The 14373-nt window shown below is 37.4% G+C and overlaps 1 protein-coding gene across 1 annotated transcript in view; it reads right to left on the bottom strand.

Annotated features, from left to right (window-relative positions):
* The window catches only part of TBL3 (transducin beta like 3), a 132935-nt gene that overhangs the window by 73767 nt on the left and 44795 nt on the right, over nucleotides 1-14373 (bottom strand). The window contains exon 12 of the mRNA XM_053694484.1: nucleotides 4449-4507. Within this exon, the coding sequence (XP_053550459.1) occupies nucleotides 4449-4507 (59 nt within the window). The remainder of the gene's footprint in view (nucleotides 1-4448; nucleotides 4508-14373) is intronic.

The following is a 14373-nucleotide window of genomic DNA, read 5'->3' as shown; positions in this document are numbered from 1 at the left end:
GAAGAATTTTTGCATTATATTTCCACCAGCAAAAATGCTTCCAGTAAAAGTTATAACTGTTTTGACGCGGCATACACACATATCCCTGTGAGCCCCACTGTGCACCAGCATTTAAACATCACTTCTTCTTACAGTTATCAGTGTATGAAAGAAACAAAGTCTTCACTGACGCCATTCACACCACCAGCTCGAGCAGCTATTGTGTTTAAATCCTGATCCTCTTGTCACACGTAGCGTATGTGGGTATGCCGATGAAACAGTCATCATTTTTACTAAAAGTATTTCTTAAATGAAAGTATATTGCAAAAAAATGCTTCTATTTAAAATTGAATTGCCCCCATCCCCATTTTGACCATCCTATCCCTTTAACTGTTAAAAGGGACATGAAATCCATTTTTTTCTTCTTCATGATTCAGATAGAGCATGCAATTTTAAGCAACTTTCTAATTTACTCCTATTACCAAATTTTCTTCGTTCTCTTGGTATCTTTATTTGAAAAGCAGGAATGTAAGCTAAATGTAACCACCAATCAGCAAGCGCTACCCAGGGTTCTGAACCAAAAATGGTTCCAAGAGATCTTGGATTGCAATGCGTTACGGACCTTAGTGGGGCATTAGTTACGTGTTTAAAGTAGTGATGCACCGAAATGGAAATTCTGGACCGAAACCGAACCCAAAAATCCAGGATGCACTTGGTCGAAAACCGAAACCGAATATTTTTTTTAAATTATTTTCAAATATTAGGTTGTTTTTTTTCCCCAGAATTACTATTTAATAAATGAATCTGAATTGAAAAACTGCAAGCCAATAAAATAACTACACTTTTATTGAAAGTAACACTAAAATTGGACAAAAATATCTTAAAACAATAATATGTTACACAATTTTACCATTAAAAAAAAACAGGCAAAAAACAATGCCATTATCGGCCAAAATGTTTCTGCACCCCTACTTAAAACAATATTAAATATCAATATACTCTAGGACTGCAACTAATGATTATTTTCATAATCGATTAATCGGGCGATTATTTTTTCGATTAATCGACTAATCGGATATAAAATAAATAAATATTTTTTTCCTATATTTAAAGTAAAATCCACATACTGAGTGTTATAAATATAAACTTCAGACTAAAACTTTACATTAACACAACTGTTGGTCCAATTTTTTAAGCAGCAGAACAAATTTTTATAATTAAGCAAAACAAAATCACAAACTGTTTGAAAAGAGGTAGAACTAGTAAGTAGACTACAACTGTTTATAACATTCTGCTATTCACTATTGCAGAAACTTTGCCTTGAAATGCAAAAATGTCAACGTGTCCACATGCTGTCAGCATTCAGCGATGTCGGGCGGACATGATCGCTACAGCGGATCATGTCTGCCTGACTGTTGGTAAATCGTCCCCTATATATCAGTAACAGGACACAGCCTTACACATTTATCTATAGAGAACATATAATCAGCAATAGCAAACGATCCATTACAAATTGTGTAAACAGGTAATAACAACATCAATTTATATAACAAATGTCATCAATCTAGGGTTAGGTGTAAATAACAAGCTTGGCACTAAATCATGCAAAGCATAGTCCCAAATCACCTGATTTAATATAAACAATCCAAATTATGACTCCCATTTTATTTCTGGGTTGCACATAAGACAGGAGTAGTTGTAAACTTAAAAAGAAACTTATACTGTCCTAAAAAAGTGAAAAGTGAAATGTCTGTAGACGTCCTTTATTCTAAGGCAGGAGCTCATTGGAGTGTTAAGAAGCTGGTGCCATGCACAGACCAACTAATTGCAAACCAACTAATCGATTATGAGATTCGTTGACAACTATTTTCAGAATCGATTATTATCGATTATGCCGATTAGTTGTTGCAGCTCTAATATACTGTATTATTATGTATTTAGTTCTGTGTAACAATCAGATTTAACAGTTTTTACCAATTATCCAAATAAAGTATAGTCCAAGAAAATTATATGCAAAACAGTAAGCCAAGAAATGAACTCAAACAGCAGCTCACGGCTAGCATCAAATTTGAAATATGTGGTTATGTTTAACTGAAAATAGCAGGCAAAGAAAAACAAAAACAGAAATAACCGAAAATGCAATTTTCGCCCGAAATTTTGGTGCATCCCTAGTTTAAAGGGACAGTAAACACACTGGGGTTTTAACATAAAATGTTTATTATGTCTAGTAAAACAACTTTGCAGTATTACTTTGCTTATTTTGTTGCCCAGTTTTTATGTACTATAGCTATAAAAATAGTGGATTTTCTAACTCTGGGAACTGTAAATGCACACTGCAGTCTTGTCAAGGCTAACCCTACCACATAACATTTCCTAATTGTCTTTAGCAAATAACTGCAAAACCATGTATTTTTTACTTGCATAATGACCATTGCTAGCGAGGTGAGTGGTCTGGCGAAATCTTTAGTAAAAAATGATTGCAGCAAACAAAATGTTAATTTGTTTTTAAAATGTTTAGGCTTAGCTGATATCATATTCTACAGTAAGACAAAAGAAAGACTACTAAAATAGTGATGGATAAGGTGAATTAACAACTGAATCAAAACTTAAAATTTAATCCTTGGACTTTCTCCCCCAGACCACTTCACTAGAAGTATACAATATAGACAACACACAGAAATGTATGCAAAACAGTTTAAAGGGACATAAAACCCAACATTTTTCTTTCAAGATTCAGATATAACATATCGTTTTTGCAACAATGTAATACATTAACAAGAGCACTAGATGGCAGCACTATTTCCTGTCATGCAGTTCTACAGATTTATGCACGCTACCTATCTAGATATCTTTTCAGAAATGAATAATATGAGAACAAAGCAAATTTAATAAAAGAAGTAATTTGGAGAGTTTTTTTAAAACTGTTTTCTTTATCTGAATCATGAAAGAAAAATGTAGGGTTACGTGTCCCTTTAACAAAAAAACCCCCCAAAAAACAACTCCTTGCTGCAGCCTCCCAGGAGATGCTCCTTCAATTACTAAAGTCTAAACAGGAGCACAAGACTCCACTTAAAGGGACAGTAACAAAAAATTTAAATTTTATGACTCAGAAAAAGCATGCAATTTTAAAGGGACATGAAACATAACATTTTTCTTTAGTGAATCAGAGAATATAATTTTTTTAAAAAAACTTTCCAATTTACTTCTATTATCAAATTTGCTTTGTTCTCTTGTTATTCTTTGTTGAAGAGATACCTAGATATGTAGTGTGCACATGTCTGCAGCACGACATGACAGGAAATCTTGCTTCCATCTAGTGCTCTTGCTAATGTATAACATTGTTGCAAAACTGCTGACATCTAGTGCTGCAGACACGTGCACGCTCCTGAACTTACATAACTGCTTTTCAACAAAGAAAACAAAGAACATTTGATAATAGAAGTAAATTGGAAAGTTGTTTAAAATTGTATCTTCTATCTGAATCATGAAAGAAAAATGTTTGGTTTTATGTCCCTTTAAACAACTTTCTAATTCATTTCATTTATCTAATTTGCTTTCTTCTCTTGGTATCTTTCACTGAAAAGCACACCTAGGTAGGCTCAGAAGCTGGGAGCTAGCCGATTGGTGCCTGCACATATATATCTTTTGTCATTGGCTCACCATATTTGTACAGCTAGCTCCCAGCAGTGCATTGCTGCCCCTTCAACAAAGGATACCAAGACGCACACTCTAGCTGAATCATAAAAGAACAATGTTAGCGTTCATGCACTAACAACAGAAAGACGACAGTGTAGTAAGTGCTTTAGATGGCGTTTTGTGCCACTGTTTAGACTTCACTTCCTCATTGCATAGAACAGATTAAAGAACTAAATTCTAAAGATTTGCATTTATTCCACACAAATTTCCTTATTCCTTTGGTTAAAAATAATCATATTTACACGCGCAGCACAGTTTTGTCAGCATCATAAATCATTTAGCTTAGACGACAGTGAAAAAGAAATGAAGAATTGAAAAGAGGAACTCTCAGATATCGGTCAGAATGACATGAAATGATTTCACGTACAGAACATTCAAAAAACAAATATTTAAAGAGTGTGAATTATACAATTGCAGAAATTTATATGAAATGGTTACTTATACACACATGAAGAATTGATATTAGGAAGTGAAAAGTCAAAATTAAACTTTTCATGGATACAGCATGCAATTTTAAACAGTTTTTAAAATGTATTTCTATCATCAAATTTACTTTGTTACTACTACTGGGGAGCTATCTAGTGGTTGTAGGCTACACACATATGCCAATCAAAGCCACTGCTACAGATAAATAACAGCAGAAGAGTGTGTTTCTATAGATGATTAAAATGTAAAAAAAATAAATAGATAAGACCATAAAATGTTTCTATTAACCAGAATCAACAATAGGTCTCTACGTCACTACCGGGTGATATGGAGAGGAGGGCACTTACCTTGGCGCAACTGGCAAACAGCAGGCCCTTCTTAAACACATCCAAGGCAAGAACAGTCTCTGTGAACAAACAACAAATATAGTGTATGAGTACAGGAAACCGTTTAAAAGGTTCTTCTTCCCATATGACAACTCGAGTAGTGGGCTGGATTTCATTACCAATAATACATTTACAGAAGTGCGCATCAGAGAACTGTAATTCCTGCAAATGGACTAAACACAAAGCTAAAGGAACACTGTACACTAGATTGTTCTTTGCATAAATGTTTTGTAGATGATCCATTTATATCGCCCATCTGGGAGTGTTTTAGTAACAATAATAACAGTAACAGCAATAACATTGTGCTGACTCCTAACCAAGCCCCAAAGTTGTAGATGTATACTGATGTCTACAGATTTCTGCTTGCTCCTGTTTGTGTAATGGTCTTCTCATATGTAAGGGAGGAGGGGGGAGGTGTCTGCTCTTCCTGCTTTCTCAGCCCATTTCAGTGGGTGTCCCAGCTTAACCTCATCAACAGTGCTAAACTGGGAGCTTCTAAGTAAGTTTTTAAAAGTCTTTATAGTAGTGTCTATTACGTGCAGTTATATGAAAATTGGTGTACACTGCCCCTTTAAAGTTGTGCTCCTGAAAAGCACTCAGCCATTGAGCCAATCAGAAACAGTATACGCACATATCCACCAATCACTAATCTTATCTTGTGGTCAGTTACAGAAGTTACAGACAGATATAAATGAATTCCTTCCCTGATCAAGCAATAGTAGTGTCAATTATTCGAGGGTCATGCATCAAGATACTGCATTATTCATTCCCAGCCAAAATGTTTAGAGTTAAACCGCAGGAAATATAGGCAAAATAATTAGCAATCGTAGAATGCAAATTGCTTTATTACACACTAGTTGATAAGCCTGCCTAGAGGGCAGTCTATGTGTTAAAAATGCAACCCCCCAAGCTACAAAAAATAAAGTAAAACTACAGAAAAAAATAAACAAAGCTATCCAAAATAATAAAATGAAACCTAAACTAATACCCCTATAAAAAAAAAAAAAAAAAAAAAAAAAACACACACCCTAATCTAATACTAAACTACCAATAGCCCTTAAAAGGGCTTTTTGTAGGGCATTGCCCTAAAGAAATCATCAAACCCCCCAAAATAAAAAAAATAAAAAACTAACACTAAAGCCCCAAATAGGTACTCACGATTTCAGAAGGTCTTCTTCCAGGGCGGGTCCATCATCTTCATCCACAGCTAAGGCGGCGCGGAGGTCCGTTTGTTTGTTTTTTAATTTTTTTTTTTGGGGGGGGGGGGGGGTTGTTTTTTTAGATTAGGGTTTATTGGGCAATTTGCAAAAGAGCAGTTTTTTTTTTTTTTAAATACTTATTGCGGGCAGTAAGTTTTTTTTTTATTATTACTTATTGCGGACGGTTAGGGTTTTTTTGTGTGTTTTTTTTAATACTTATTGTGGGTGGTTAGGTTTTTTGTAATGCTACGTTTGCCTTCACTGCATCCTGGTGGATTCCGAAATAGCTTCGCTGCATCCAGGTGAATTCTTTTGGCTGCCTCACGCTGCCAACATTCCTTTGAGTATGTGTGCGCAACTGGCAACACTGACAGACGAGGTTACAAACGCTATTAGTGTATAGATTATTAAACAAAATGGGTTAGATTTATCAAGCTAGCGTTGACAGGGGCGTACATATTCACCCCGTCTGCCCCAGCTCACCTCTGGCAGGCAGCAATCCGCTGGTGGAATCCAACATTGCACATTAACGCTATTTTGCGCTTGCGTGCAATCTGGCCCCCTGTCCGCGCACAGTCAATCACGTGTGGGCAGGAGCTGTCAATCTCCCCTGTTGGAAGAGACCGGAGAGATTGAAATTCTCCACCTAAGAGTTGGAGAAGAGGTTAGGGAAGCAGCGGTCTGATGACCGCTGCTTGATAAATACAGACTGCAGTTTCTCTTGTGAGAACCTGCAGTCGTAGGCAGGTAATCGAGCCCAATATGGGAAATGAAATCCAATTTTAAAGGGACATACACTCCTAAACATAAAATGCTCTAATATGTTACATTATTTATATTATTGCGCTATTACTTGCATAAAACTATGTGTTTAACCCCTGAAAGAGGGTAAACCAGTGCTCGAGAAATCTATTTAAAAATTAGGAGCCAAACAGTGGTAGTTGAATAAAGATATATGAAGAATAACCCAAAAAGTTAGGAGCCAGGGGTAAAATTCTAGGAGCCAGTGGCTCCCTGGATCCTGGATTTGTCGAGCCCTGGGGTAAACACATAGTTGAAGTCAGCTTGGGGACAGCAATTCACTACTGGGAGCTAGCTGAACACATCTGGTGAGCCAATGACAATCTAGCTTCGAGTAATGCATTGTTGTTTCTGAGCATACCTAGATATTCTATGTAACAAACGCATACCAAGAAAATGAAGTCAATTTGATAAAAGAAGTAAATGGGAAAATTATATTAAAATTAAATGGTTTAAGAACCATTAAAGTTTAATTTTGGTTTTGTGCGTCTTTAATGTCATTTCAAGGGATAAGAAAACCAAAACTTTTCCTTTGTGATTCAGACAGAACATAACCATGTTAAAAAGTTTCCAATTTACTTTAATAATTAAATTTGCTTCGTTGCCATGGTATTATTTGTTGAAGAGATACCTAGGTAGGCATCTGGTGCACTACATGACAGGAAATAGTGCTGCCAATAAAAGTGCTCTTGCAAATGGATAACATTCTTGCAAAACTGCTGCCATCTAGTGCTCTAGAAAAGGGTCGGCTCCTAAGCATACATTTCCGCTTTTCAACAAAAGATACCAAGAGAACTAAGATAAAGTAATAGAAGTAAAATAGAAAGTTGTTTGAAATTGATTGCTCTATCTGAATCCCAAAATAAAACATTTTGGGTTTCATATCTCTTTAACATCTAAACCTCATATACCCTAAAGCAGTGTTTCCCAAATCCAGTCCCCAGGACCCTTGCTTAGGCCAGATATTCATGATATCTTAACTAGAGCACAGGTGAAATAATCAGCTGATCAGTAACCATGGTTACTAACCTGCTCTCACCCATCAGCTGATTATTTCACCTGTGCTCTAGTTAAGATATCATGAATATCTGGCATGAGTAAGGGTCCTGAGGACTGGGTTTGGGAAACACTGCCCTAAAGCAACCATCTCATACTCCAATATGACACACGTGGGAAACTGATGGACCCCGAGATCTGTAGCAATGCCTTTACTTTGTGTACCAAATTATACATTCTCAGCAGCAGGAACATCAGCTCTGCCTGGAAAAGTCTTTCATGTAATTGCTGTTCTTTATGAACTGCTGCAAATATATTGGATCTTAAATGAATAACTCAAACAATTTATGCAACCTGCTTTTTATCAATGAAATCTTAAATATTACAGCCACTCCAGGTAATTAATGCTGATGATTAATCATACACAGGTTAAGAAAATAAATAATATTATTGCGTATTTTCTAATTCAAGTTTCCCCGTTCCCCTAACACAAAAAGTGAAATGCTGACACCTTGTGGATTTGGCTGCTAGTGCAACACAAAATTACACAGAGTTAAAGGGACACTCAATCAAAATTAAAGAGACAGTAAACCTAAAAAATAATGTTGTATAATTCTGCACATAGTTCAGAATTATATAACATTATTTTAGTGCTATTGGTATAAAAGCTTTTTTTCCCATTTGAATTTTTTAAAAATATGCCGGTTTTACAGACCCGCTCTCTGCTGAGCAGGTCAGTTTTTTTTACACAGCGCATCGGGCCAACTGTATAGTCACAGCCCGGCCCGACCGCGCCATAACATTAAGTGCAGCACTATATGCAGAATTATAACATTATTTTTTAGGTTTACTGACACTTTAAACTTTCATTATTCAGATACAGCATGCTATTTTAAACAACTTTCCAATTTACTTCAATTAACTAAATGTGCACAGTCTTTTTATATTTAAACTTTTTGAGTCACCAGCTCCTACTGAGCATGTGCAAGAATAAGTGTGTATGCATTTGTGAATGGCTGATGGATGTCACATGGTACGTGTATGCATTTGTGAATGGCCGATGGCTGTCACATGGTACAGGGGGAGTGGAAAAATACATAACTTTTAAAATTGTCAGAAAAAAAAATCTACTACTCATTTGAAGTTCAGACTGAGTGCTATTGCATTGTCTTGTTATCTTGCATTTGTTGATTAGGCAAATATACTGTGTTGACTGGTCCTTTAATACACTATATGGTTAATAGTATGTGGACACCTGACCAACACACCTATATGGAGTTGGCCCTCGCTTTCTAGCTATAACAGCCACAACGCTTCTGGGAAAGATTTCCAATAGATTTTAGAGTATGTCTGTGGGACTTTGTGCTCATTCAGCCAAGTGAGCATTTGTGAGGTCAGATACGGATGTACGATTAGCGCTGTCTCAATCTGCGTTCTACTCCATCCCATATGTGTTCAGTGGGGTTGAGGTCAGGACTATATGCAGGTCACTTGATTTCCTCCACACCAGACTCCTCAAACCATATCTTCATGATCCTCGCTCTGTGCCTAGGGGGAACAGGAAAGAGGCCCTTCCCAAGCTGTTGCCACAAAGTTGGAAGCACTCAATTGCCAAAAATGTCTTTGTAACCTGTAGCATTAAAATTACCCTTAACTGGAACTAAGGTGCCTAATCCAAACCCTGAAAAACCGCCCAAGACCATTATCCCTCCTGCACCAAACTCTACAGTAGGCACTATGCATTCTGGTAGGTAACATTCTCCTGACATCTGCTAGATAATGAAGCGTGATTCATCACTCCAGAGAACACAATTGCACTGCTCCAGAGTGCAGTGACAGCTTTACACCACTCCAGCCGACGCTTGACATTGTGCATGTGGATAACAGGAATATGTACAGCTGCTCAGCCATGGAAACCATTTCATCAAAGTTCTGACAAACCGCTTTTGTGCCAATGTTGCTCCCATGGGCAGTTTGGAACTCTATGAGTGAGTGATGCAACAAACGATAACATAATTTATGTAAGAACTTACCTGATAAATTCATTTCTTTCATATTAACAAGAGTCCATGAGCTAGTGACGTATGGGATATACATTCCTACCAGGAGGGGCAAAGTTTCCCAAACCTTAAAATGCCTATAAATACACCCCTCACCACACCCACAAATCAGTTTAACGAATAGCCAAGAAGTGGGGTGATAAGAAAAAAAGTGCGAAGCATATAAAATAAGGAATTGGAATAATTGTGCTTTATACAAAAAAATCATAACCACCACAAAAAAGGGTGGGCCTCATGGACTCTTGTTAATATGAAAGAAATGAATTTATCAGGTAAGTTCTTACATAAATTATGTTTTCTTTCATGTAATTAACAAGAGTCCATGAGCTAGTGACGTATGGGATAATGACTACCCAAGATGTGGATCTTTCCACACAAGAGTCACTAGAGAGGGAGGGATAAAATAAAGACAGCCAATTCCTGCTGAAAATAATCCACACCCAAAATAAAGTTTAACAAAAAACATAAGCAGAAGATTCAAACTGAAACCGCTGCCTGAAGAACTTTTCTACCAAAAACTGCTTCAGAAGAAGAAAATACATCAAAATGGTAGAATTTAGTAAAAGTATGCAAAGAGGACCAAGTTGCTGCTTTGCAGATCTGGTCAACCGAAGCTTCATTCCTAAACGCCCAGGAAGTAGAAACTGACCTAGTAGAATGAGCTGTAATTCTTTGAGGCGGAATTTTACCCGACTCAACATAGGCAAGATGAATTAAAGATTTCAACCAAGATGCCAAAGAAATGGCAGAAGCTTTCTGGCCTTTCCTAGAACCGGAAAAGATAACAAATAAACTAGAAGTCTTACGGAAAGATTTCGTAGCTTCAACATAATATTTCAAAGCTCTAACAACATCCAAAGAATGCAATGATTTCTCCTTAGAATTCTTAGGATTAGGACATAATGAAGGAACCACAATTTCTCTACTAATGTTGTTGGAATTCACAACTTTAGGTAAAAATTCAAAAGAAGTTCGCAACACCGCCTTATCCTGATGAAAAATCAGAAAAGGAGACTCACACGAAAGAGCAGATAATTCAGAAACTCTTCTAGCAGAAGAGATGGCCAAAAGGAACAAAACTTTCCAAGAAAGTAATTTAATGTCCAATGAATGCATAGGTTCAAACGGAGGAGCTTGAAGAGCTCCCAAAACCAAATTCAAACTCCATGGAGGAGAGATTGACTTAATAACAGGTTTTATACGAACCAAAGCTTGTACAAAACAATGAATATCAGGAAGAATAGCAATCTTTCTGTGAAAAAGAACAGAAAGAGCGGAGATTTGTCCTTTCAAAGAACTCGCGGACAAACCCTTATCTAAACCATCCTGAAGAAACTGTAAAATTCTCGGTATTCTAAAAGAATGCCAAGAAAAATGATGAGAAAGACACCAAGAAATATAAGTCTTCCAGACTCTATAATATATCTCTCGAGATACAGATTTACGAGCCTGTAACATAGTATTAATCACAGAGTCAGAGAAACCTCTATGACCAAGAATCAAGCGTTCAATCTCCATACCTTTAAATTTAAGGATTTCAGATCCGGATGGAAAAAAGGACCTTGAGACAGAAGGTCTGGTCTTAACGGAAGAGTCCATGGTTGGCAAGATGCCATCCGGACAAGATCCGCATACCAAAACCTGTGAGGCCATGCCGGAGCTATTAGCAGAACAAACGAGCATTCCCTCAGAATCTTGGAGATTACTCTTGGAAGAAGAACTAGAGGCGGAAAGATATAGGCAGGATGATACTTCCAAGGAAGTGATAATGCATCCACTGCCTCCGCCTGAGGATCCCGGGATCTGGACAGATACCTGGGAAGTTTCTTGTTTAGATGAGAGGCCATCAGATCTATCTCTGGGAGCCCCCACATTTGAACAATCTGAAGAAATACCTCTGGGTGAAGAGACCATTCGCCCGGATGCAACGTTTGGCGACTGAGATAATCCGCTTCCCAATTGTCTACACCTGGGATATGAACCGCAGAGATTAGACAGGAGCTGGATTCCGCCCAAACCAAAATTCGAGATACTTCTTTCATAGCCAGAGGACTGTGAGTCCCTCCTTGATGATTGATGTATGCCACAGTTGTGACATTGTCTGTCTGAAAACAAATGAACGATTCTCTCTTCAGAAGAGGCCAAAACTGAAGAGCTCTGAAAACTGCACGGAGTTCCAAGATATTGATCGGTAATCTCACCTCCTGAGATTCCCAAACTCCTTGTGCCGTCAGAGATCCCCACACAGCTCCCCAACCTGTGAGACTTGCATCTGTTGAAATTACAGTCCAGGTCGGAAGAACAAAAGAAGCCCCCTGAATTAAACGATGGTGATCTGTCCACCACGTTAGAGAGTGCCGAACAATCGGTTTTAAAGATATTAATTGATATATCTTCGTGTAATCCCTGCACCATTGGTTCAGCATACAGAGCTGAAGAGGTCGCATGTGAAAACGAGCAAAGGGGATCGCGTCCGATGCAGCAGTCATAAGACCTAGAATTTCCATGCATAAGGCTACCGAAGGGAATGATTGAGACTGAAGGTTTCGACAGGCTGTAATCAATTTTAGACGTCTCTTGTCTGTTAAAGACAAAGTCATGGACACTGAATCTATCTGGAAACCCAGAAAGGTTACCCTTGTTTGAGGAATCAAAGAACTTTTTGGTAAATTGATCCTCCAACCATGATCTTGAAGAAACAACACAAGTCGATTCGTATGAGACTCTGCTAAATGTAAAGACGGAGCAAGTACCAAGATATCGTCCAAATAAGGAAATACCACAATACCCTGTTCTCTGATTACAGACAGAAGGGCACCGAGAATCTTTGTGAAAATTCTTGGAGCTGTAGCAAGGCCAAACGGTAGAGCCACAAATTGGTAATGCTTGTCTAGAAAAGAGAATCTCAGGAACTGATAATGATCTGGATGAATCGGAATATGCAGATATGCATCCTGTAAATCTATTGTGGACATATAATTCCCTTGCTGAACAAAAGGCAATATAGTCCTTACAGTTACCATCTTGAACGTTGGTATCCTTACATAACGATTCAATAATTTTAGATCCAGAACTGGTCTGAAGGAATTCTCCTTCTTTGGTACAATGAAGAGATTTGAATAAAACCCCATCCCCTGTTCCGGAACTGGAACTGGCATAATTACTCCAGCCAACTCTAGATCTGAAACACAATTCAGAAATGCTTGAGCTTTCACTGGATTTACTGGGACATGGGAAAGAAAAAATCTCTTTGCAGGAGGTCTCATCTTGAAACCAATTCTGTACCCTTCTGAAACAATGTTCTGAATCCAAAGATTGTGAACAGAACTGATCCAAATTTCTTTGAAAAAACGTAACCTGCCCCCTACCAGCTGAACTGGAATGAGGGCCGTACCTTCATGTGAACTTAGAAGCAGGCTTTGCCTTTCTAGCAGGCTTGGATTTATTCCAGACTGGAGATGGTTTCCAAACTGAAACTGCTCCTGAGGACGAAGGATCAGGCTTTTGTTCTTTGTTGAAACGAAAGGAACGAAAACGATTGTTAGCCCTGTTTTTACCTTTAGACTTTTTATCCTGTGGTAAAAAAGTTCCTTTCCCACCAGTAACAGTTGAAATAATAGAATCCAACTGAGAACCAAATAATTTATTTCCCTGGAAAGAAATGGAAAGTAGAGTTGATTTAGAAGCCATATCAGCATTCCAAGTCTTAAGCCATAAAGCTCTTCTGGCTAAGATAGCCAGAGACATAAATCTAACATCAACTCTAATAATATCAAAAATGGCATCACAGATGAAATTATTAGCATGCTGGAGAAGAATAATAATATCATGAGAATCACGATTTGTTACTTGTTGCGCTAGAGTTTCCAACCAAAAAGTTGAAGCTGCAGCAACATCAGCCAATGATATAGCAGGTCTAAGAAGATTACCTGAACATAGATAAGCTTTTCTTAGAAAAGATTCAATTTTTCTATCTAAAGGATCCTTAAACGAGGTACCATCTGATGTAGGAATGGTAGTACGTTTAGCAAGGGTAGAAATAGCCCCATCAACTTTAGGGATTTTGTCCCAAAATTCTAATCTGTCAGGCGGAACAGGATATAATTGCTTAAAACGTTTAGAAGGAGTAAATGAATTACCCAATCTATCCCATTCCTTAGCAATTACTGCAGAAATAGCATTAGGAACAGGAAAGACTTCTGGAATAACCGCAGGAGCTTTAAAAACCTTATCCAAACGTATAGAATTAGTATCAAGAGGACTAGAATCCTCTATTTCTAAAGCAATTAGTACTTCTTTAAGTAAAGAGCGAATAAATTCCATCTTAAATAAATATGAAGATTTATCAGCATCAATCTCTGACACAGAATCCTCTGAACCAGAAGAGTCCAAAGAATCAGAATGATGGTGTTCATTTAAAAATTCATCTGTAGAGAGAGAAGATTTAAAAGACTTTTTACGTTTACTAGAAGGAGAAATAACAGACAAAGCCTTCTTTATGGATTCAGAAACAAAATCTCTTATGTTATCAGGAACATTCTGCACCTTAGATGTTGAGGGAACTGCAACAGGCAATGGTACATCACTAAAGGAAATATTATCTGCATTAACAAGTTTGTCATGACATTTAATACAAACAGCTGGAGGAATAGCTACCAAAAGTTTACAGCAGATACACTTAGCTTTGGTAGATCCAGCAGGCAGAGGTTTTCCTGTAGTATCTTCTGGCTCAGATGCAACGTGAGACATCTTGCAATATGTAAGAGAAAAAACAACATATAAAGCAAAATAGATCAAATTCCTTATAAGACAGTTTCAGGAATGGGAAAA

The sequence above is a fragment of the Bombina bombina genome, chromosome 11, assembly GCF_027579735.1.
Source record: "Bombina bombina isolate aBomBom1 chromosome 11, aBomBom1.pri, whole genome shotgun sequence".
NCBI classification, from domain to species: domain Eukaryota; kingdom Metazoa; phylum Chordata; class Amphibia; order Anura; family Bombinatoridae; genus Bombina; species Bombina bombina.
The sequence above is the reverse complement of the archived record's forward strand: the minus strand, read 5'-3'. Positions and strand labels throughout refer to the sequence as shown.